This window comes from Vipera ursinii (genome assembly GCF_947247035.1).
Source record: "Vipera ursinii genome assembly, chromosome: Z".
Lineage (NCBI taxonomy): Eukaryota > Metazoa > Chordata > Lepidosauria > Squamata > Viperidae > Vipera > Vipera ursinii.
In genome coordinates this window covers 14,263,848-14,287,471 of record NC_139517.1, presented here as the reverse complement: position 1 = coordinate 14,287,471, position 23,624 = coordinate 14,263,848, and the positions used below count along the sequence as shown (strand labels likewise).

The window sequence follows — 23,624 nt, the reverse complement described above, 5'->3', positions numbered from 1 at the left end:
TGCGGCCCAGGAGGAGACACGAGGCTGGTTCCAGGCAGTAATAACTGCTTCCTTGAAGGAGGGTATCTTCCCCTCCACCTTGAAGGAGGCAGTGGTGAGGCCCCTCCTCAAGAAGCCTGCCCTGGACCCGGCTGTTTTAAATAACTATCATCCGGTCTCCAACCTTCGCTTTCTGGCGAAGGTTGTTGAGAGTGTGGTGGCTCATCAGCTTCCTCTGTTCCTGGAGGAAACTGATTATCTGGACCCATACCAATCGGGTTTCAGACCCAGGCACAGCACGGAGATGGCATTGGTCACGCTGGTGAATGATCTCTGGCGGGCTCGGGACAGGGGTTGTTTCTCTGCCCTAGTCCTATTAGACCTCTCAGCAGCTTTTGATACCATCGACCATGGTATCCTACTGCGGTCTCAGGGGTTTGGGAGTGGGAGTCACCGTTTTACGGTGGTTCTCCTCCTATCTCCTGGGCCGCTCACAGTCGGTGTTGACAGGAGGGCAGAGATCTGCCCCGAGGCCTCTCGTTTATGGAGTTCCTCAGGGATCGGTTCTCTCTCCCCTCCTGTTCAACATCTATATGAAGCCGCTGGGCGAGATCACTCGTGGTTTCGGGGTGGGGTATCATCAGTATGCTGATGATACCCAACTTTTTTTCTCCACCGCGAACCAACCTAGTGATGCCCTTGCCGTGATGTCCCGTTGCCTGGAGGCGGTCCAGGTCTGGATGGGGAGAAACAAGCTTCATCTCAATCCTGCCAAGACTGAGTGGCTATGCATACCGGCATCTCGGATTAACCAGACTATTCCATCTTTAACGATGGGGAGTGAGGTGTTACCTCCCCGTTGATAGGGCTCGCAACTTGGGCGTCTTCCTGGATTCATGGCTCAATTTTGAAGATCACATAGGATCCGTGACCAGAGGGGCTTTTGCCCAGGTTCGCCTGGTGCGCCAGTTGCGACCCTATCTGGACCGAGATTCCCTACGCACAGTCACCCATGCACTCGTGACCTCCCGGTTGGACTACTGCAACGCTCTCTATATGGGGCTGCCCTTGGGAAGCTTCAGTTGGAGCAGAATGCTGTTGTGCGAGTTGTGATGGGGGTTTCCCGATACTCCCATGTAACACCTCTACTCCGCGAGCTACATTGGCTTCCGGTTGCCCTCCGGGTGAGATTCAAGGTGCTGGTGATGACCTATAAAGCCCTAAATGGCTTGGGTCCGGGTTATCTGAGGGAACACCTACTGCTGGCATCAAGTTCCCTTTGTCCTGTGCGCTCCCACTTGGAGGGCCTTCTCAGGGTGCCACCTGTAAAAGACTGCCGGCGGATAACACCCAGGGGGAGGGCCTTCTCAGTGGGTGCACCTGCCCTGTGGAACCAGCTGCCCGTGGAGCTTAGGACTGCCCCTGACCTTCAGTCATTCCGCCGGGACCTGAAGACCTGGCTCTTTCAGCTTTCCGGCCTAGGCTGAGAGGTGGGGTTTTTTTCCCCCTCAGGGATCAAATTTAATTATTTTACTGTTTTTAACTCTTGTATTGTATTGATGTTTTTAAATACTTTGTAAACCGCCCTGAGTCCTACGGGAAAAGGGCGGTATATAAATTAAATAAACTTAAACTTCTGGAGGGAAGTCGACCCTGAACTTGTCCAAACACAATGAATGTTTCTTTATGTGATGAAAGAACATATGCCAAAGAGTGCATTCAGTATTTCATACAATTAGAAATTGCAAAGGGCCTCTTAAAGCCTCTTAAGCTACCAAGATCAAACCTCTGCTCAGTGCAAGAATTCACATTAAAAAAAAGAAATCTAGAGGTTGCACCGCCTCTATAATATTAATTCCACTATCACAGATTTTCCTTACAATATGAACCAGTTGGGTCTATTCAGATGGAGGGCAGAAACTAACCATGAGGCAAGGGTGCTTTAAAACCAGATTCCTGCCCTGAGTGTGAATCTGGAATCAGTGATGTAAATAACATTTTCCAGCTCAACAATGTTAACATTTGATTGGAATTTGCTTCTGGTATTTTGGTATTCACTATTCTATATCTTGCCTTCACAACTCTGGAACTGTTTTCTATAAGACTGATAAAACTCTCCCCAGATAACCATATACAATGGTGGGGCCAAGTACATTTTGGGTGATTTTTTTTCAACCTTGGCTACTTTAAGCTATGTGGATTTCAACTCCCAAAATTCTCCAGTCAGCATGGGCAATGGACCCCTAAGTTTTTTTGTTTTTGTTTTTTTAAATATCTCCGCTATTATAGATAGACTGTGTTTATAAGATATTATAGAAGAGGCACGTTTTACTGGACAAATCTGAGATAGATTTGAAAGGTGAACTACTGCATATATAATGAATACCAGCTGAGGTCTTAATATTAGAAAGGATACACAAATAATAAAAAAAAACCTAAAGTGACCTGGATAACTTTCCTATACTGGATTTTTAAGGAAAGTCTTGTTAAAGTTTTGAAGGATTTTATGAGAGGAAGAAAGAAAAAATGAAAAGAAATCCAGTATCTGAATGGATTAAAAATCAAGATTGTTAAAAGTAAAAGGAATATAAAGTTGGTTTATTTGATCCAGGTTAAATTAGGATGTTATCTCTGGTTACCTTTACTGGACTTTTACTAACTGGGATCAATTGGCCACCTTTACATTTGCTTACAAATAAGAGATGAGATGTGGGAAGAAGTTATCATTTGTTGTATTTTAAGAGAAGGTGATAAGTTACTAAAATGCATATACTTGTTAGGAAGGAATAAGTCATTTCTTCACATATTTTTCCTTTATTATTTTTCTTTCTTTTCTATTTTTCTTTCCATTCCTTTTACTTCTTTTTAGTTTGCGTTCATTCCTAATATTCAATGGTAATATTTAATAAAATTATTTTTTTTAATGAACTCTCACCCAACATCCCCAAATAGCCATAGAATTCCTTCAGGCTGAGTGTTACAAGTGCAGCTGAATCCAAAGGCATCGGCCAGAGAGCATTTCACTTGTGCTGTCCTAAGTTTCTGAAATCATTAAGTTACTGAGTCATGAAAACCTTGGTTACTGTGGCCATACGCTTCCTGAAGGTTTACATCAGGTTTTTTTTCAAAGTTGGCCGTATAAATACGTGTGAACTTCAACTCCCAGAATTCCCCAGCCAGCCATGCTGGCTGGGGAATTCTGAGAGCTTAAGTTCACACATTTTTACACGGTCAAGGTTGAAAAACACAGCTTTATAGTACAGTCTATTGCAGGGGTAGGTAACCTCGGCTCTTTTATGACTCATGGACTTCAACTCCCAGAATTCCTGAGCCAGCATGCTTATTTCTTCCAGCATGCTGGCTCAGGAATTCTGGGAGTTGAAGTCCATGAGTCATAAAAGAGCCGAGGTTGCCTACCCTTGGTCTATTGCAGGGGTAGGCAACCTTGGCTCTTTTATGACTCATGGACTTCAACCCCCAGAATTCCTGAGCCAGCCACGCTGAGGGAAAAGGGAGAGGTTTCCAAGCTGAGCCATGCTGGCTCAGGAATTCTGGGAGTTGAAGTCCACGAGTCATAAAAGAGCCGAGGTTGCCTACCCTTGGTCTATTATTGCAATCACGAAAGGGTTAAAAAAAATAAACGCCACAGCCAAGCTCCTAGAGTGGCTCGGCGAGCGCCATCCAAAGGGAGGGGGATGCAAGATGCGACCACGCTTTCCCGTTCCGTCCAAAGATGGAAAGAAATGGAACGTGGCCTTCGATTTGAACCCCTTTATTTCTTCCAGGGGAGCCGCACAGCGGTGAGTCCCGGGCAAGGAGAAAGAGAGGCGAAGCGGGCTGGAGAAACTAGGAAGACGCCTCACTTTGCCTCCCTCCACCAGCCACGTGGTTCTTGGGATCGAGAGGCTTTTTTTTGGATCGCGGGAGGGTCGCCTTTTTTGGGGGGGGGGCCGAGCGGGCCCGCTTGAAGTTCCTTTGGGGCTTGCCCCGATAAATGCACGCGTGTCTTTCCAACCTTTGGAAGGGCGTGCACGAAAGATTCGGGTCTTCCTAGGTTGATTCGCGCTAGTTTTAGGCGGGGTTGGGGGAGGGGGGGAAAGAACCGTGCTATACAGTGCAAAGCCTGCAGGTGGAAGATGCTGGCTTGCTTTTGCTTGGAAAACCAAGCCAAAGCAGCTCCCTGCAAGTCGAGCATCGCCAAGGCCGGAAATCAAAGCTTTTCCCCTCGCTTTCTCTCCTTGTTGGGTTAGCTTTCTGCTTGCAGGGAGACTGGCGAGCTGGTTTGGGCAGCGCCAGCGTTGAAAAGTGTGCGCTTCCCCATTCGTGTCCTGAAGTGGTGCAGTCCGCTCTTCCGCTGCATTCGGAGGCGAGAGGGAAGCGCGAGGTAGGCTGCATGAAAGCGAAAGGTGAGCCAGCAGGGCCCTTCCACTGACTCTATGGGAGGGGGTGTTTTTTTTACCCCAATTTAACCCCTCTCCTCCCAAAACTGCCTTGCTAAAAGGATCGCGTCCGTGTCGGAGGAAGACTCGGGACGGTGATCTCGGCCCGCTTCGTTAAGCCAGCCCGGGGCTAATGGTAGCTGGCAATGGTCGTGATATAACCTTCACCAGCCCCCGGTTTATTTTGTTTTCTGCTTTCCTCGTGTATTTTCGTGGCCCTAAAAAAAAAATCATGTTGCATTTTTTTTCTTTCTTTCATTTTTGCATGGAAAAGAGGGTGTGGCAGTTGGTTGTTATTATTATTAAATAGTGTAATCTTCGACTGTCAGTATTGCTTCCCTCTCTCTCTCTCAAGATGTGCCTGTCTTGTGTGTTCATTCCTCTCAACCATTTCAGATGCTTTCGCCTTTTTTTTGCCTTGTGACAGGATCAGAATACTTACCTATCTTCTGCTCTTTCCCAAAAGCTTTGGGACATGACCCTCCTCCCCTAACTCATATAACGAAGATCATCTATCTACATTTGAAATAACTTCATATTGTTTTCTTGTGCTGTTTCTTTTCCTAGTTCTTTCCCTCCTTATTTTTAGATTGTAAGAGCCTTGGGGCAGGGAACTGACCTCATTCTTTATGGATAACCTCATGGATTGTTGATTTTTTTTAAAAGATAAAGAATAAATGGGAAGCAGAATAAGGCGACAGAAGAGATTGCGTCCCTGCAAATAGAAAGCCAGCAGCATTTTCTCTGGTACCCTAAATCCTTATTTGCATTTTTTTTAAAGTATGAGACCTATCTATAGTATTATTACTTGTTTTCTCTTTCATTTGCAGCTCATTCTTCTCTAGGTTTAGTATTTTTGTGCTGCTAAGAAGGTAACCAGATAAATTTCACCTAGCTGCAGTTTTATTTACATGCTTTTGGTGTGTAGTCAGAGCACCTAAGGAACTGTATCTGATAGATTTGATGAATGTCTACTACATTGGGAATAATTAAAAGGCTGTATGAATTTGTCAGTGTTTATGGTTATCCCCTCCCCTGCAGAGTCTCTTCTAACTAACACTGCCTTAATGGTAACGATGGCAGCCGAAAATTTTCACCTGAGGGGTGATTATGAATAAATCTTAACCAAATACAATCAAGTGCCATTTTAAAAAAAAGGTATGAAGAGAATGTTGAGGGCAAAGCATTGCATCAAAGCTATAATGCAAACTTTAAATGGTAACCAAGGAAATTTGGTGGCATAAATCAAAAATAATCTTACATTAAAAGACTTCTTTTTTAAAAGAAAAAACTATCAGTCTCCCATTTTTTTCTGACAGGAATATGCCCACACTGCCTTGTTACAGATTTCAGTAGCCCCTGCCGAAGTCTGGCCCAAGAGCGCTTTGAGAGAGGCTCCAGCAGAGACACAACTGCTCCGTTGGCAGCTCCTCGGGCCACAAAATGGCTACACAGAAACACCCAAACAACATGGCTGCTCTTTCAAAAGAAGTAGAGGACATGAGATGTCCCTTGCAGGTCCCAGTGAAAATGGAAATTCCCTGCCAAGCAGATGACAGTGCAAAAGAGGGAGAGGGAAAAGGCCTTGCCACCATTCCACCTGAAACCAGTGAAGATTTCCCAAGAGGGGCATCCAGGGTGAAGCAGGAGCTGGCGGAAGAGCCACCGCAAAGCTGGGAGTGCCAGTGGCAAAGGGTGCTAGAGGTGGTGCCTGCTCCCTTCACCACTCCAGTCTGGGACAGCCTGCAGCTGCCTCCTTTGACTCAAGGGGGCAGCACCGAGGCCTACCTGGCCACCTTTGAACGCGTGGCGGATGCTTCCCAATGGCCACGGGAAGAGTGGGTGACTCGTCTTGTGCCGGTCCTTAGCGGACAAGCTCAGCAGGCCTATTTCAGCCTGGATGCAAAAGACAAAGCTGATTATGGGAAGGTGAAGGTGGCCATTCTGAGGCTGGATGACTACCTCGCCATCGAGGCGCACCGCCAGCGTTTCAGGCATTTCTGCTACCTGGCTGCCGATGGGCCTCGGATGGCATTTCATCAACTGCAGGAGCTCTGTCACCGCTGGCTGAGGCCCGAAGGCCAGAGCAAGGAGCAAATCCTGGATCTGCTTATCTTGGAGCAGTTCCTTGTCATCCTTCCACAGGAAATGCAGGACTGGATTAGGGAGCGCGGTCCGGAGACGTGCAATCGAGCGGTGGCCTTGGCAGAGGAGTACCTGCAGGAGCAGCAGGAGACGGAGAAGTGGGCCCAACAGGTGAGGACCCTCCAGGGTAGGCAAAAGGGAAAGCTCATTTTGCTGCCACGGGAGACCAAGAAAAGTCAGGGCTGTAATTTGAAAACGAGAGCCTAGAAAAAGGCAGTGACAGACCACTCCCGATCTCTTGCTAAGAAAACTTCACAAAGTTCAGGAGTAAAGTTCAGTTATAGGAGATTTTTTAAAAAATAATACATATGCATGCATAAAGTGTATTTATACATACGTACTCATACACATGCTAATATGAAGAAATGTGTATTGTTCTACCCTTGTAAACTGCTAAAGAATTAGGCAATTAGCACACCCCAAAACCATTAACTTACAACAGGTTGCTTAACAACTCTTCCAAGTTCCGAAGGAACTACCTGGGGATACTTAGAACGCAGATTTGATCCTCCCCACAGATTTGATCCTCCCCGTCATGTGATTGCATACTTAGCAACTGGGCCATATTTGCATTTTATGACAGTTTTTGCCAAACTCTGGCATTTACATCCAGTTTTTGGCAAAACTGCTCATAGTGAAACTGTTGGTTCACTTAATGACTTCCACAAAAAAGGTTATAAGATCAGGTTTAGAACCATCATAAGTGGTTCTAAACTGAAGGGCAGGCTCCATTACAGTCATAATTCAAGGGCTACCCTTTATTGCAAAAGGTGCATAATAAATTATGGTTTCTTATAAGACTCTTCTGAAAAAGAGTATACACATTCAAACATACACACAGACTTATCTATATGCATGCAAAGAATGAAGAAAATTGCCTACCCAATTCAAAAAGCAGCATGTGGAGCAGTGGGCTAATGCCTCCTTAAGTAACACCAGCTGCCTGCAATTAGTGCAGGTTCACATCCCACCAGGCTCAAGGTTGACTCAGCCTTCCATCCTTCCGAGGTAGGTAAAATGAGGACCCAGATTGTTGGGGGCAATTAAGCTGACTTTGTAATAATGCCGCTTGGGGTGTGTGTGAAAGCCCTAATAAGCAGGCATATACATAGAATGAAGGCTACTGCTAAGCTTGTAAGCCGCCCTGAGTCTTCGGAGAAGGGCGGGATATAAATGGAATAAAAAAAAAATGGGAAGGGCAAACCAAACCTTTAAAATTAACTGATATTCTGTTTGTAATCAGTTATGATTGGCCGGAAGATACTAGGCAAACCAGTATGTATTTCCATGCTGATGAAGCTACTAAAGTTGTAGGTGTATACACCATTTCTATGTGTAAATGAGCCACGTTGGGTAGGTTGTGGGAGGAACTCTTCAACAAACTTATCTGCATTGTTTGGTGTGATTGCAGTGCTTGTTACAGCAATCACTATTTATTTGTTTTGATTATTGAGGAATCACATACTATACTGCATATCCCATCTTTTCTGCCTAGTTTTAATTTTGTTATATGTATGGGCAGTGCTTTTCTTTGTGCATCAGTAAAGACTAGAAACTTGACTAATGTGTCAAGTTAGTGTGAAAAGTTCTGCACTCAGCATCAGTTTCAAAGCCCTATCCCTTGTATCCAGCACAGATGCCCACAGCTCTTAACATATATCCTATCCTTGAATTAGCTACTCTAACCTTGTCTCTTTATCCTTGTTTCAGGTAACTGTACCAATTGAGATGGTGATAGTTAATTCTCCCACTGTAGATCAGGCCCAGTCAGAAGCAAAACATCTCCACAAAGAAAATAAACAGGTTGTCAGTGAAAATAGTATTTCTCAAGGTAACTGTTTTATTTTATTAAACTATATATCAAAAGAAAACTATATGTTCCAACAGTGTTACTACATAATGCAATGCTCAATGATTATCATAAAAAAGAAGGGGAAGCCTTGGAAAATTAAGTTTGAACAAAAGAATTCCAAAAAGATTTGAGCATATTGCTCAAAATTCTTCATTGCCTCTTTGTTGGAAAAAAATAATAATCAGAGATTGGCTAACAGTACATTTCAGCAAACCACTGCTAGAAGTCAAGACCTGCTCTGTTATTTCACCATGCCTCCAAAATCTATGATTCTTGATGTCTTTATAATTCCCAAATATTGTCGATATTACCAAAAAAAATCCCTATGCAATTTGAGTGCAATTTTTTAATACAACAGGAAATGAATTTCATGTTACTTAAAGCAGCCTTCCACTTATTTACAAGGACAGGACATTCAATTTGATTATTCAGAGGCTTGAAATAATTGACATAAATATAATTAGCTCTTCTCCTTATAGAAAAGGGGGATTGTTTGCAAAGTAATCATAATGAAGGTTTTTCAGAAAGAAAGGACTTTTTTTATTTGCGTTTTACACTACAGTGTTACAGTCTGGTTTCTGTGTTAACCCTTAGCTTGGATCCTCGATTAATTTCTTCTCTCAAACCTTCTGAGAAAAGGAATGGATTAAAAAATGTGGCTCAGTACAGGTAGTCTTCGACGTAGAATCATTCGTTCAGCAACCGTTCACGAGTGACGATGGCACTGGAAAAAGTGTCTTATGACCAGTCCTCACTCTTATGACCATCACAGCATCCCTGCGGTCATGTCATCAAAATTTGGAGGTTTGGCAACCAGTATGCATTTACAACAGTTGCAGCATTCTGGAGTCACGTGCATTTGCAGCCTTCCCATCTGGCTCCCAACAAGCCATCCGTGGGAGGTGCCAGATTTGCTTAATAACTGTGTCATTCATTTAACAACAGCAGTGATTTGCTTAACAACCATGGCAAACAGGTAGTAAAATTGGCCACACTTCACTTAATCACCTTGCTTTGCAGTGGAGATTCTGGTCCCAATTGGGATCGTAAGTCAAGGACTATTTACAGTATCTGACTCTATCCTACAAAAAAAATTTAAAAGTAACCTTGCTTTTAAGGAATAAAGCAGTTGGCTGCTAGTACAGGTAGTCCTTGAGTTACAACAGTTCATTTAGTGACTCTTCAAAATTACAAAGGATGGCACTGAAAAAAGTGGCTTACAGCCATTTTTCACACGACCATTGCAGCATCCCTCGGATCACATGATCAAAATTTGGATGCTTGGCAACTGGTTCATATTTATGACGGTTGCAGCATCCTGGGGTCATGTGATCACCTTTGGCGACCTTCTGATAAGCAAAGTCAGTGGGGAAGGCAAGTGCACTTAACCACCGTCGCTAACTTAACAACTGCAATGATTCACTTAACCACTGTGGCAAGAAGAGTCTTAATATGGGGCAAAACTCAACTAACAGAATGTCTTAGCAACAAAAATTTGGGGCTTAAGTTGAGGACTACCTGTATGAAGCAAGAGGGAAGAGCAATTAAAGGAGAAAATTACATGAGAGTATCGAGGGAAAGTCTGGCCTTAATCTCTAATAAAATTCTCCCGGCTGGTTTTTAATGCAAAACATACAAAGGGCTCTGGATAGATAAGCTTTGTGATACCCTTAAGATTTCCAGAGAGGTTTTGGGATATACAACCCCAGAAAGGGGGGGGGGGATCAATCCATCTTGAAGCATAAAAGTGGGACTGCCTCTCCTCATTCAGGGTGAATGGCGGTGAAATCATTGAAGGTAAGACAATTGAATGGAAGTGAGATGAACATTAAGGATAAAATTACACCAAAATGGAGAAAAGAAACCTTGTTCTTGAAAGAGGACAAATTTGACATAAAACATTGGATGAGGAACGGGCCTTCTGACTGTTTTTAAGTTTGACATCCCAGTGTAGAATGTGAAACAGCTTAAATTGTTCAATGCTGCCCTTATATATTTTTTAAATGATTTTATGTATAAGCAACTATGGTGCTAGAGAAGACTCCCTTGGACTGCAAGGCAATCAAACCGGTCAGTCCTAGAGGAGATCAACCCTGACTGCTCTTTAGAAGGCCAGATCCTGAAGCTGAAACTCAAAATACTTTGGCCACCTAATGAGAAGGAAGGACTCACTGGAGAAGAGCCTAATGCTGGGAAAGATCGAGGCCAATAGAAGAAGGGGACGACAGAGAATGAGGTGTCTGGATGGAGTCACTGAAGCAGTAGGCGTGAGCCTAAATGGACTCCAGAAGATGGTAGAGGGCAGGAAGGCCTGGAGGAACGTTCTCCATGGGGTCTCAAAGGGTCGGACACGACTTTACAACTAACAACAACCAACGTATAAGCAACGTAAAGTTGAGCTTCCCATTATGCTGAAATTTAACACAGGGGCCACAACTTACTTATTTTAGGAATTGTATCCTCTGCCAGAACAACATATCTCATTCTGATTAGCTGAAATGATATTCCACAGATATAATGCTCTTACAAGTAGTCCTTGACTTACGATCACAGTTGAGTCCATTTCTTTTACAAAGCGAGACAGTTGTTCAGTGAGTTTCGGCCCGTTTTACGAGTTTTCTTGCCACCGTTTTTAAGTGAATCACTGCAATTGTTAAACAAGCAACACGGCTGTCAGGTGAATCTGGCATCCCCGTTGACTTTGTCAGAAGGTCACACAAGCTGATCACGTGACCCCAGGACACTGCAGCCATCATAAATACATGCCATTTGCCAAGCATCTGGATTTGATCACATGACCGTGGGGAGGCTGCTTTGGTTGTAAGCGTGAAAAACCGTCATGAGTGGCTTTTTTCCGTGCTGTGGTAATTTTGAACGGTCGCTAAATGAACAATTGTAAGTCAATAATTAGCCGTACTACATACCTTGATAAACCGAACGTAGCAACTATAAAATGTTGGTCTTTCCTGTCACTTGTCTTTCTTCAATCAGAAGACAATTTTGCCAGAATGGGGGCAAAGGACGAGCACCAAGGAGAGTTGGAGGCAGAGGAACGAGGATGGAGGTCTCCAGAATTTGGAGAGGTCCTTTTCCCAAAAAGCACCCCCAGAAGATCTCACGTGAGCAAGTGTGATTCAGAAAGACCGCCGAAAGGCAGCCTTTCCACAAGGATGATGAAGGACGACGGGTTTGGGGGAGTCCCGACCGACCTCGAAATGAAACGACATCTGTGTAAGGAGTGTGGGAAAAGGTTTCGGAAAAAGTGGGATCTCATCAGGCACGAAAGGATCCACACGGGTGAGAAACCGTATCAATGTCCAGAATGTGGGAATAGCTTCAACCGGAACACAACCCTCACAAAACATCTCCTCATTCATTCAGGAGAGAAGCCTCACCAGTGCACGTACTGCGGAAAGAGGTTCACACGCCGTTCACATGTTGTGAATCACCAGAGACGCCACTCGTGGTAGGTATCCCTCTGCCTCCCCTCAGTTGTGTGGTTGGGAGACTCGCGATTCACTGAATCCCCCGTGTGGGCCATCTTGGGCTCTTGGGAGTAAAAGCAACAGCTAAAATTAAGAAAGAAATAATAGATATGCGAGTTGAAAGGAAATGTGGGCAGGAGGAGCATGTTGGTGGTAGTTTGTTCTCCGAACTTGTTTAGTTTCCAAATGTTTTGTCACCAGGCTAGGTAACATCATGTTACTTAGAACAGGGGTCCCCAGCCCCTGGGCCGTGGACCGGTATCGGGCCTTGGCATGCCAGAAATGGGGCTGTGCAGACAAGCAAGCCCCATCCGTGGGATGCAAGCAGCACGTGAAACCACGCCCCCTCCCGTCCACGGTAAACTCTCTCCACGGAATTGGTCACTGTTGCCAAAAAAGGTTGGGGAGCATAGCCTGGTAAATCTTTATTGACATTTTCTTCTTAAGGGATGGTTGTAAATCAGTGTTTCTCAACCTTGGCAACTTTAACGTATGTGAACTTCAACTCCTAGAATTTCCCAAGCAGCATTGCTACCTGGGGAATTCTGGGAGTTGAAGTCCGTTTGTATTAAGGTTGAGAAATAACTGTAATAAGGAATGTTCAGATTGCAGAAGAAAGGAAGGAGGTAGGCTGTACTAATTAGGATGGAGAGAAAAAACATTTCATTGGCGCTACAAAGTTGCCATCAGGTGGAGATTGAAACAAATGCCCAATGAAAAACCAGTGCGGAATACGGGGATGTCAAGAATTTCCCAAACTACAGTCCTAGGATAACCTAGCTAACATTGTGAATGGTGAGGGATGCTGGCAGTAGAAATCTGCAACACCTGGAGGGCTACGGGATTCCTGCCCCTGTTTTAATGAGGCAAAAGAGAGATGGGGATTGTTGTCTGATTAAAGAGGAAGGTAAATTCCTCTATAATCAGTCAGCTTTACTCTTGAGTGTCTTTTTTGCGTCTTTTGGCCTCATTGGACACAGGAGCTGTGACTGATTCACACACTTATTTGGGTTATTTTTATGTAAAAGGTAAAGGTTCCTCCGCACATGTGTGCGAGTCGTTTCTGACTCTAGGGGCCGGTGCTCATCTCCGTTTCAAAGCCGAAGAGCCAGCGCTTGTCCGAGGACGTTTCCGGGGTCATGTGGCCGGCATGACTGGACACCAAAGGTGCATGGAACGCTGTTGCCTTCCCACCGTAGTGGTCCCTATTTTTCTACTTGCATTTTTATGTGCTTTCGAACTGCTAGGTTGGCAGAAGCTGGGACGAGTAACAGGCGCTCACTCTGTTACGCGGCACTCGGGATTCGACCCGCCAAACTGCCGACCTTCTGATCGACAAGCTCAGCGTTCTAACCCACAGAGCCACTGCGTCCCTTTTTATTTTTATGTACCACATATTAAAACACTGTTTCTCAGTCTTGGCAGCTTTAAGAGGTGTGGACTTCAACTCCCAGAATTCCCCAGCCAGCATGAGTTTTGATGAAAAAACACTGTATTGGATACACCCCAGAAATGCAGCCAATTCAGATGCAGGAGACGAATCATTTTAATTCCAAAGCACCTTAAGTTAGTTGTTAAGACAAAATTTCTGGCCAGAAAATCAGCAAATGCAGAACACTTCTGAGCTAATAGCCCTCCATTGTCCAGTTAATCTTCGCAAAGAAACAATATGTGATGAACAGAACTGGAAATATAAGACAAAAGGTTACAAAATTTGCTGCTATTGTCTGTCAGTCAAAGTACTTCTCTTCCCCCCCCCAAGAGAAATTAGTTGCTGTGGCCAAACCATTATATTTGCCTGATGCCTGGTTAGCTAATGGAGAAGGGGCCCTTGATGAAAAGGAACCTTACAAGTGCTTTCTATGAACAAGGATCATGGATGCTGAGCAAAACCAGAAGAAGAGGGTAGGAAATCCATATTTCCCCCAAATGGTGGCATTAGACCGAGTTAGCATGATTGCATGCTGCCAGATCTATCTATAAACTTGGCTTAATAGCAGTCTGTGTTATAAGTATGGTGAAGCAGAAAAAGTGGCTTTTCTTTTTTCTTCCAAAATGGCTTCTGCATCCTAGTTTCAACCTCTGGCATCTTTAGAATCAGAGAACAGATGAGCTTTTAGAGCAGGGGTGTCAAAGTGCCGGCCCGCGGGCCAGACACGTCATACGGGAACCGCACCTACCCCATTGCCAGCAATGGCAAAACAGTCCCGATATGTCACGCGATGTTATGTGACATCGTTGAGTTTGACATGTCTGTTTTAGAGCATCTGGTTAAAGACCTAATAGGACAGATAGTCCACAAGTTACAACCATGATTGAGTCTGGCAATTATAAGGTAAAGGTAAAGGTTCCCCCGCACATGTGTGCTAGTCGTTTCCGACTAGGGGCCGGTGCTCATCTCCGTTTCAAAGCTGAAGAGCCAGCGCTTGTCCGAGGACGTTTCCGTGGTCATGTGGCCGGCATGACTGGACGCCAAAGGCGCACGGAACGCTGTTACCTTCCCACCGGAGTGGTCCCTATTTTTCTACTTGCATTTTTATGTGCTTTCGAACTGCTAGGTTGGCAGAAGCTGGGACGAGTAACAGGCGCTCACTCTGTTACGCAGCACTCGGGATTTGACCCGCCAAACTGCCGACCATCTGATCAACAAGCTCAGCGTCCTAACCCACTGAAACTTGTAATGCAAGTCACCACGTGTCAAGACCGAATTTCACTACCTTTTTCATGTGGTTGTTAGGCAAACACTATAGTCTTTAAGCAAACCCATTTGCTATGGGGCAGGTTTTGTCAAAAAAAAACCGGAAATGGCAGTTTCCAGCAAAAACATCGTAAATTACAGTCATGTGACCATGGAGTGCTATAAACAGCCATAAATGCAGTCATGTGACCACAGGAGGGGGAACCCGATGTCAGAACTTCAAAACCAGGTTGTAAGTATCTTTTGGAGGGTTCATCATAACTTTGAAGAGTCACTAAGCAACTGGCTATAAGTCGAGGACTTTCTGTACTAGAATAGTAGTTCGGAATGTATATGAGTGAATGACGTGCAAACTAATTTTTCACTTTTGTTTTAAGGGGCTGGATCATTTTTTTTCTGAATGTCCTCTTCGATCCTTTTCTAAATGTTAAAAGGCTGTCCAATTTCAGCTTAAATTCTGGCCCATTTGAAAGAGGGCCGGCCTTGATTTTCTTATTATTCTGATAATCTGTCCTCCATTTTGTTTGCAGCCAAGGAAGATCTTGACAAAAGGATCTGCTGCTTCCAGTTTGTGCAACAGATTGAGAAGTCCTGTATGACGGGGGAATAAAGGTAGCTTGGTTTGTGTCCCGCAGGGTTTGGAATCCAGACCAGGTGTAGGAGTGGTGTGGCATAATGCCTATTTGCTGTCCACATCTTGAATATGAACAAAATGTGTCTAAAGACACACCGCTCTCAGGGGAATCAACTCTGTTGAGAGTACAAAGGAGAATCTGTACATATTTATGCCATTCAGTGAAGATAAGACTTCATCCAAGTCAAAACTATTCATCCACATTTTACTTGATCCAGAATGGGAGTGAGGAGTTCCTGTTTATTTATTTTGAATTTTTGGACCGCTTGCTGGCTAGAAGTGAGTATTTCATCATGTCACTGATCCAACCCTTAGTATAGATGAGTAGATGCTCCTGGGAAAAATAGCTAATTTTGATCAGTATTTTTGTATCAGCTAAAGCCTTGTGAAATCAGAAAAATCCTTTTCCCTGCTTTGCTGTACCGGTGCCCAAAACAAATGAGGCTCATTCAGGAAGTAAGATTTAAAGGCAAAACCTCTTCTAGTAATGGAGCAGGCTGGCAAAAAGATACCTGCCAACTATTTTGGGGAGGCAGTCCACAGATTTAACCCATGAAGAGATGGAACTCACTGGAAAAGCGATACTAACCATTAACTCAGGATAAAAGAAATTCCAAGTTTTAAAGCTAGAGGCAAGACTGATTGAATGATTGATTGATCAAGAAGCACTGACCTGGTATGCTCTTAAATGCAAATTTATATCCAGAATGTGTTCCCATCATGGAGACTTCAGTCCTTTTGCACCTCAAGCTGCTCAGATGTAGGTATACGTTTGGCAGTGCAGTTTGGGGAGAGAAGGCCAGATAGGAAAACAGAAAGCGAAGTGGTCTCATTGTACATTGTGCTTGCTGTGATGGATTTTATATTGCTCTCTGGCAAATCCTTAGCAGTAATCACACTTTTACTGCAAGGTTAGAAAACTGTGGCCTTCCAGTGGGGGCTGAAGACATCTCTCAGCCTTTCTCACAACTGGCCATGTTGGAATAATGAAATTGACTTGGCTATTTAATAATTCAGTTTTTATTCTGTACAGTAGAAAACCAGTGCAACATTTGTTTACATGATAAGTTGTTTCCCCTTTTAACAAACAGTCTGAAAACTGCTTAAATACACTTGATTACAGAACTCATAAATTAATTTTCACAAAACATCTGTTCTAATATATTGTTAAATCATTTTGGCTTTTCAGGCTCTTAAAATCCTATTCTAACTAAGTGCATATAGTTTACATCAGAGGGAAAAAATGACTTTTCTTCAAAGCTGGATCCTTTTTAAAAACAGTACACCACAGATAAAATCTGGAGTATCTTCAAATCTTATGGCTTGATCATGTGGCCATTATGTGGGGAATATTTATTTTCTAGGAATGGTCTTTTATATATTCTTCAGTTTCTATGGCTGCCTTTTTAGGATATATGAGATAACTGCTCTCTTTATGATACAAACTTTCAAGTTTATTTTGTACACTATCATAATCAACAAAGACTCGTGTCAGTTAACTTCATTAAAAACATAATTCTACCTTGATGGTTCAACTGATGGACTTTTAATTGATGAATTTATTTAGAGGTTTTAGGCAAACTACTATGCACTCAGTCCTCTCATCTGCAATATTTGGTTAATGCCAAGCTAAAAAGAAAATGGTAAGAATTACTGAAAGTGTTTGTTAAATGCTTTGCATAAATGAGAAAAAGGCCATATAAAATCAGTAATGTGTTATCTCAAGAATCTCTCTGCACTCCAGAGTGTCTTTTTTACAGTCCACTTAAGCATTCAATGCACTATATATACAGTATAAAACAATAGATATATTATTTACGTGGTCATTTTAAGTTTATTGAGCATGATTCCTGTCTCTCAATCCATAAACATTCAGGTCCTTCAATTTAATTATTCCGCTTAATAACATTAAACATTATTTTGTTACATGATTCTGGAGTGGAAAACACGAGCAGAAACCCCAGCCTTGCTTAGCTGTTTTCTAGACTTTTGGACATCAGACTAAGAGAAGCTGAACTGTGCACCACGCTGAGATCCTCTGATCCTGGTCACTTTTTAAAGGTCTCCTTCACGGTTGCAGTTCATCAGCCCAGTGTTTCTGCAGCATAAAAGTAATTATATTTGACATAAGTGAAGCAGGTTCTCTCTCTAGATAGATAGCTAGATAGGTATAGGTATAGATATAGATATATAGATAGATAGTAAAGGTTCCCCCGCACTTGCGTGCTAGTCGTTTCCAACTCTAGGGGCCGGTGCTCATCTCCGTTTCAAAGTCGAAGAGCCAGTGCTTGTCCAAGGACGTCTCCGTGGTCGTGTGACCGGCATGACTAGACGCCAAAGGCGCACAGAACGCTGTTACCTTCCCACCGTAGTGGTCCCTATTTTTCTACTTGCATTTTTACATGCTTTCAAACTGCTAGGTTGGCAGAAGCTGGGACGAGTAACAGGCGCTCACTCTGTTACGCGGCACTCGGGATTCGACCCGCCAAACTGCCAACCTTCTGATCGACAAGCTCAGCGTCCTAACCCACTGAGCCACCGCATCCCCCCCCATATATATATATATATATATATGAGAAAAATAAAGAAGATAAAAGTATCAGCTTGCCTAAGCTATAGCCAAAATTATTATCAATAGTGAAGAAAAATATTGATCCAAAGAAGAAAAGATGAACTCAGAATTCAAAGGTTCAATTAAATCAGGACATAAAACTGTTGAACTTAATTCAGGAAATAAACATTTCAAGATAAAACAAGTCTAGGAATAACAGCAAGAGTTTTACCTGAGAGGAGGAGGGATCAGCCTCTAAGTTACCATAGCAACCTTTATGGTGACGAATCAGATCTCCCCAAAGGATAAGATTCTTGCAGCTGAGGAAAAGGGGGAAAACAAGGATATTGTGAGTTTTAGTCTCAGATCAGGCATAAAAGGCCACTGTTGTGGGGATAATAGGAGGAGGAAGGCTATTAGGTATGTTCACCACCTTGAGCTAGTTAAAAAGTAATAAAGGTGGGATAAAAGCCAACAAATAAATGGAGCTTATAATTGGGAAACAGGTACAAGGACAGAATACCAACATCTACCCCTCTTTCACATATCCCCATGCACAGAAGAAATTGCTCACCCCGGGCACTGCCCTTCAATGGGCAGGATATGATTAGGCTCCTTTTCCAGGAAAAGACGAGACAGACAAAACATATGAGCAGCCATGGTACAAGTTGAATGAAAACAGTGCAAGGGAATGTCCTCGTCCCCATCCTGCAGAGAGGAATTTGAGAAAAGAGTGGACTTCAATCCAGAGGAAACTTCTGCTCCCCAAACAAATACAGGGTTAGCTGCCGCCAGTGCTTTTTTTTGTAAAAGAAAAAGGTGCCGGAACTCACACATGTTATACAACCCACCTTGCCTACCCAACAAGGTTCCGTCCAAAAAAGGTGCGGGAACTCTGTTCTGAGTGTTCAATGAGAAAAAAAAGCCCTGGCTGCCGCCATCTTTTGACCCCAAGTCCAGTTCTTCCCCACCCTTCCTTGGTTAAAGTTATTTCTTCCAGCTCAAATCCAATTCTGCCTTAGAGGAGGCATCTTATAGAAGCTCGGCTCCTATTTTGTCAGAGCAAACTTGCCTCTTAGGATCTACTCAACCTCTAGCCCAGGAGTCTTCAAATTTGACCCTTTTATGACTTGTGGACTTCAACTCCCGGAATTCCTCAGCCAGCGTGCCTGGCTAAGGAATTCTGGGAGTTGAAATCCACAAGTCATAAAAGGGCCAAGTTTGAAGACCCCTGCTCTAGTTTTTGTTTGTGGAAAGAACACAGCATCCCTGATGGTTACCTGGAAGGTCTTCAGACAGACACTACAATGTTTTGTGGTCGCCACTTGTTCCTCTGGAGATAATGGCTCAGCACGTTCACTGTCTTTGACAGCTCGAACTGGCCCAAAGGCTATGGGCATGTGTAAGGGGGGTTCCAAGCCTAGAGGGAACTCTCGGCAGTACTCCTGCTTGAGCCATCGTATGGTGAGGGGCAGACGGCACCATGGAGCAGTTTGCAGCATGTGAGCCAAGACACGCAAGTGGAAGTCAAACTGACGCTCCCGTGTTCTGCGGCGGGTGACATGGGTGAGACGGCGGGAGGAGTGAGGGTGCTGCCAGGCCCACTCAAACTGGAAATTAACAAGAGACGAGAGATTAAATCAAACGGGATTGCTGGAATTTAGGAATGAACGGAAGGGGAAGATCTGCCCATCTACTCTTACGGTTTATGTGTGGCTTTTTCAATTATAGCTAATCTTCAACTTACAACCAGAATTGGGACCATTGCTAAACAAGTCAGTTGTTAAGTGAGTTACATGCAATTTTATCACCTTTTTTGCCATGGTTAAGCAAATCATGCAGTCATTAAGTGGAGTCCAGCTTCCCACATTGACCTTGCTTGTTGGAAGCCAGTTGGGAAAGTTGCAAATGGTGATTGCATGACCATGGGTTACTGCAACCATCATAAATACATGCTGGTTGCCAAGTACCCAATTTTGATCACATGACCATGTGGATCCTGCAACAGCAGTAAGTGCGAGGATTGGTTTTAAGTTACTTTTTTCAGTACTGTTGTAATTTTGAATAGTCACTAAATGAATGGTTATAAGTCAAAAGACTACCTATATTCAACTGGCTGGGTTCCCACAACATACTGAATCACAAACTAAGTTTGGTAAACACACAACCTCAAGCTAGCTAACCACATTTTAGGTTGCCATATTCTGTGAATCCTGGAGAAAAAAAATAAGTACTGAAAAGTCCCTTACGCGCAAAGCAGCCACATCAGAGGGGAAACCATGAACAATCAACACCATGTCCCTGCAAGAAGAGAGAAATGCATGAAGCTCAAAAGGACAGCAACACATTTGTCCCAGAAAGCTCCAGTTCCAGCCTTTTGAACTTTTGGCCTCACTGAGATCTCATCACAAAAGAGAAAAACCAGATAGTGAAAAAACAGTTTCCTATAGAGCAGGGATCCCCAACTCCTGCTCCATGGACCGGTACCAGGCTGTGGCATGCCAGCAACCGGTCCGCAGAAAAAACAGCCCCATCTGTGGGATGCAGGCAGCATACAAAACCATGCACTCTCCGGTCGGTGGAAAAACCTTTCTCCATGAAACTGGTCCTGGTGCCCAAAAGGTTGGGGACCTCTGCTATAGAGCAGCGTTTCCCAACCTTACCCAATATAAGATATGTCGACTTCAAACTCCCAGAATGCCTGCTGGTATTTAAAAAGGCCACATTTTAAAATGGCTAAAATTGGGAAACTCCTCTAGAATTTCCCAAGGGTTTCCCCCTACATCTGGTTGGGGCTGAGAAGAAGCTGTATTTTCACTTCACAAATGTGGAACCCATGATAGATTTGCGAACACAGCATCTTACCATGGCCCACGTCCACTTGTCTTCCAGGCCCCACCACACCGCTTTCCACCATTGTGTTGGTCTATGCGTCGTTCGGGATTGACAGTGAAGCCAATGTAGATCCGTCCCTGGTAACGGGGGTTGGTGCAGTATAGTAGATACACCCCAAAGAAGCCACATACTTCCACCACCATTTCTTCCACAAAGAGAGGAACAAGCTGGAGAAACCTACATGAAAGAAGAAATCAAGTCTTAGAAAAGCTGAACGCCCATAAGTGTATCCACCCATCAGCAGAATCCAACAAACAGGGCTGATGTCTGTCAGGGAATCGGTATAGCTGACAAATGTTTTCGAACTACAATTCCCAGCATCCCTTGCTAACAGTCATCTAGCTGGTGCTACTGGAACTGCAGTTAAGCCCTCCCTCGTGTTATTTTAATTTAATTTAATTTAATTTAATTTAATAACACTTATATACCGCCCTTCTCCCTGAGGACTCAGGGCGGTTCACAGGGCAGAATAAAATAGCGAATACAAACATTAAAACAGGATTAAACAATAGCCCTAGTTAAGAACAATATAAATACAACGCTAAAAACCCCCAAAAAAATTAAAAAGCGAGAGATAAAACAACCCCAATACTCCCCCTCAGGCTAGGCCGGCTTGTACAAACAGAAATGTCTTAAGATCGCGACGAAAGGAGCGAAGATCGGGCGCCGTCCGGAGCTCTACCGGTAGCTGATTCCACAGCTCCGGAGCGCCCACAGAGAAGGATCTCCCCCTGGGGGCCACCAATCGACATTCTCTGATCGGTGGCACCCTGAGGAGGCCCTCTCTGTGGGAACGCACAGGGCGCAGGGAGCTTGATGCCGGCAGCAGATGTTCCCTGAGGTACTCCGGCCCCATGCCATGGAGTGCTTTGAATACCGTTACCAGTACCTTGAATCTCACCCGGAAGGCAACTGGCAACCAATGCAGCTCACGGAGCAGAGGTGTAACGTGGGAGTATCGGGAGACTCCCAACACCACTCTCGCGGCTGCATTCTGTACCAGTTGGAGCTTCCGAGTGGTCCTCAAGGGCAACCCCATGTAGAGAGCGTTGCAGTAGTCCAGACGAGAGGACACGAGCGCATGAGTGACTGTGCATAGATCATCCCGGCTAAGATAGGGCCGCAACTGACGCACCAGGCGAACCTGTGCGAAGGCCCCCCTAGTCACGGCTCCTATATGATCTTCCAAGGTGAGCCGTGAATCTAGGAGGACCCCCAAGTTGCGAGCCCTATCTACGGGGGGTAATGATTCACCCCCCATAGCTAGAGATGGAATGTCCGAGTAAACCCGGGATGAAGGTATGCAAAGCCACTCAGTCTTGTCGGGGTTGAGCTGGAGTCTGTTCCTCCCCATCCAGACCCGAACCGCCTCCAGGCACGGGACATCACGTTGAGGGCATCACTGGGGTGGTTTGGGGTCGAAAAGAAAAGTTGGGTATCATCAGCATACTGATGATACCCAACTCCAAAGCCACGAATGATCTCACCCAGCGGCTTCATGTAGATGTTGAACAGGAGAGGCGAGAGGACCGACCCCTGAGGAACTCCACAAATGAGAGACCTCGCGGTCGACCTCTGCCCCCCTGCCAACACCGACTGCGAACGTCCCAAGAGATAGGAGGAGAACCACTGTAAAACTGTGCCTCCCACTCCCAGTCCCCTGAGACGCCGCAGCAAGATACCATGGTCGATGGTATCGAAAGCCGCCGAGAGGTCTAATAGGACTAAGACAGAGGAATGCCCCCTGTCTCGAGCCCTCCAGAGATCATTCACCAGCGCGACCAATGCCGTCTCCGTGCTGTGCCCGGGCCTGAAACCCGATTGGTACGGGTCTAGATAATCCGCTTCATCCAGGACCAGAGGGAGCTGATGCGCCACCACACTCTCAACAACCTTCGCAAGAAAGCGAAGGTTGGAGACAGGACGAAAGTTGTTCAATACAGCTGGGTCCAAGGCAGGCTTCTTGAGGAGAGGCCTCACCACCGCCTCCTTCAAGACGGCGGGGAAGATACCCTCACTCAAAGAAGCCGATATAACTGCCTGGAACCAGCTGCGTGTCCTCTCCCGGGCTGCATAAACCAGCCAGGAAGGGCACGGTGAACCGCAAATCGGACTCCTTTGTAGCTTCATGGCAGGAAGAAAGCATGGGAATTTTTGCCAACCAACAGGGAATTCCTCACCAAAATATCCGAAACTGAAATTTTTGCATTGCCAAGTGGAGGGGTGGGGAAACAGTACCTGTTGAATTTCTGCCTGCTGTGCAACCCAGACCCTGGAATGCAAACCTAATCCTGCATATAGCTTAAGCAGCGGTAGTGGCTTCTACTACTCAGCAGAGTCCCCTTCCCCTTCGGATGCGGCTTGAGCGATGCTGCCCAATAAGCAGACATTTGCCATTACGCCCTGCACCTTTCCAGCCCCAGCCTTCCCACGCTCTCGTCGCCACGCCCCTTTCGAATCTACCTACCCTCGCGACCACAGCAGCCGGTAGACCGTTACCTAGCAATATTCCTCTCCGCTCTACTGACCGTTTCTTCAAATGATACCTTGCTTACATTCTATTGGCGAAGGCAGCGAGATGTCCCGCCCACAGAAGGAAAAACCGATGCAGTGCCACAACTGGATTAACGTAAGACAAGCTAATTACGGGAATGGACTCTACAGATGCTAATAGAGGTGGCATTAAAAAAACAAGTGTGACCTGAGTCACAGTATAAACTTAGATTTTTTTAAATATATATATATATATATATATTAACTTTTAACAAATTATATGTATGTGTCTTGTATACTCCAATCCTTTCGCTGCGGCCTCAAAACACTCCTTTTCCACCAGGCTGACCTGGACTGACAGACATTTTAATTAATTATATTTACAATTTTTAATTTATTTTTAGTTTTTAATTTTAATTTATTGCACAGATGATTTTAATTTTATTTTTATCT

At 44.6% G+C, this 23,624-nt stretch overlaps 2 protein-coding genes across 8 annotated transcripts; one reads left to right on the top strand and one right to left on the bottom strand.

Annotated features, from left to right (window-relative positions):
- Positions 1 to 3,648: 3,648 nt before the first annotated feature.
- LOC310649042 (zinc finger and SCAN domain-containing protein 16-like) lies at positions 3,649 to 17,277 on the top strand. 4 transcript variants are annotated; one of them, XR_014494202.1, is made up of 9 exons: positions 3,649 to 3,779; positions 4,230 to 4,385; positions 5,085 to 5,165; positions 5,738 to 6,674; positions 8,274 to 8,394; positions 11,407 to 11,712; positions 11,797 to 11,881; positions 15,129 to 15,210; positions 16,422 to 17,277. XR_014494202.1 is itself a non-coding variant. In XM_083377292.1 (8 exons), exons 4-8 carry the CDS (start codon positions 5,862 to 5,864, stop codon positions 15,142 to 15,144), a joined length of 1,341 nt encoding a protein of 446 aa, XP_083233418.1. In that variant the 5' UTR covers positions 3,649 to 3,779; positions 4,230 to 4,385; positions 5,085 to 5,165; positions 5,738 to 5,861; the 3' UTR covers positions 15,145 to 17,275. The 4 variants fall into 4 exon arrangements, 3 of the variants coding, with proteins under 3 accessions (XP_083233418.1, XP_083233420.1, XP_083233419.1); XM_083377292.1 differs by having other exon boundaries at positions 15,129 to 17,275; XM_083377294.1 differs by lacking the exon at positions 5,085 to 5,165 and having other exon boundaries at positions 15,129 to 17,276.
- On the bottom strand, positions 16,230 to 23,227 carry SLX1A (SLX1 homolog A, structure-specific endonuclease subunit). 4 transcript variants are annotated; one of them, XM_083377298.1, is made up of 7 exons: positions 22,917 to 23,107; positions 20,649 to 20,855; positions 20,033 to 20,084; positions 19,064 to 19,393; positions 18,358 to 18,491; positions 18,016 to 18,103; positions 16,230 to 17,330 (listed from the first exon to the last, which is right to left on the bottom strand). In XM_083377298.1, exons 2-7 carry the CDS (start codon positions 20,819 to 20,821, stop codon positions 17,301 to 17,303), a joined length of 807 nt encoding a protein of 268 aa, XP_083233424.1. In that variant the 5' UTR covers positions 20,822 to 20,855; positions 22,917 to 23,107; the 3' UTR covers positions 16,230 to 17,300. The 4 variants fall into 4 exon arrangements, with proteins under 4 accessions (XP_083233424.1, XP_083233423.1, XP_083233422.1 ...); XM_083377297.1 differs by lacking the exons at positions 16,230 to 17,330; positions 22,917 to 23,107 and adding an exon at positions 23,155 to 23,227 and having other exon boundaries at positions 17,948 to 18,103; XM_083377296.1 differs by lacking the exons at positions 16,230 to 17,330; positions 22,917 to 23,107 and adding an exon at positions 23,146 to 23,225 and having other exon boundaries at positions 17,948 to 18,103.
- Positions 23,228 to 23,624: the final 397 nt, after the last annotated feature.

Coding starts and splice junctions, on each gene's coding strand:
- LOC310649042 (XM_083377294.1), top strand. CDS start 5,862: ATGGCTACACAGAAACACCCAAACAACATGGCTGCTCTTTCAAAAGAA. Junction 8,395..11,406: donor TGAAAATAGTATTTCTCAAG/GTAACTGTTTTA, acceptor TTCTTCAATCAG/AAGACAATTTTGCCAGAATG. Junction 11,713..11,796: donor GCACGAAAGGATCCACACGG/GTGAGAAACCGT, acceptor TCATTCATTCAG/GAGAGAAGCCTCACCAGTGC.
- SLX1A (XM_083377297.1), bottom strand. CDS start 20,821: ATGGTGGTGGAAGTATGTGGCTTCTTTGGGGTGTATCTACTATACTGC. Junction 18,492..19,063: donor TCTGTCTGAAGACCTTCCAG/GTAACCATCAGG, acceptor TCCTCTCTGCAG/GATGGGGACGAGGACATTCC. Junction 18,104..18,357: donor ATTGAAGGGCAGTGCCCGGG/GTGAGCAATTTC, acceptor CCTTTTCCTCAG/CTGCAAGAATCTTATCCTTT.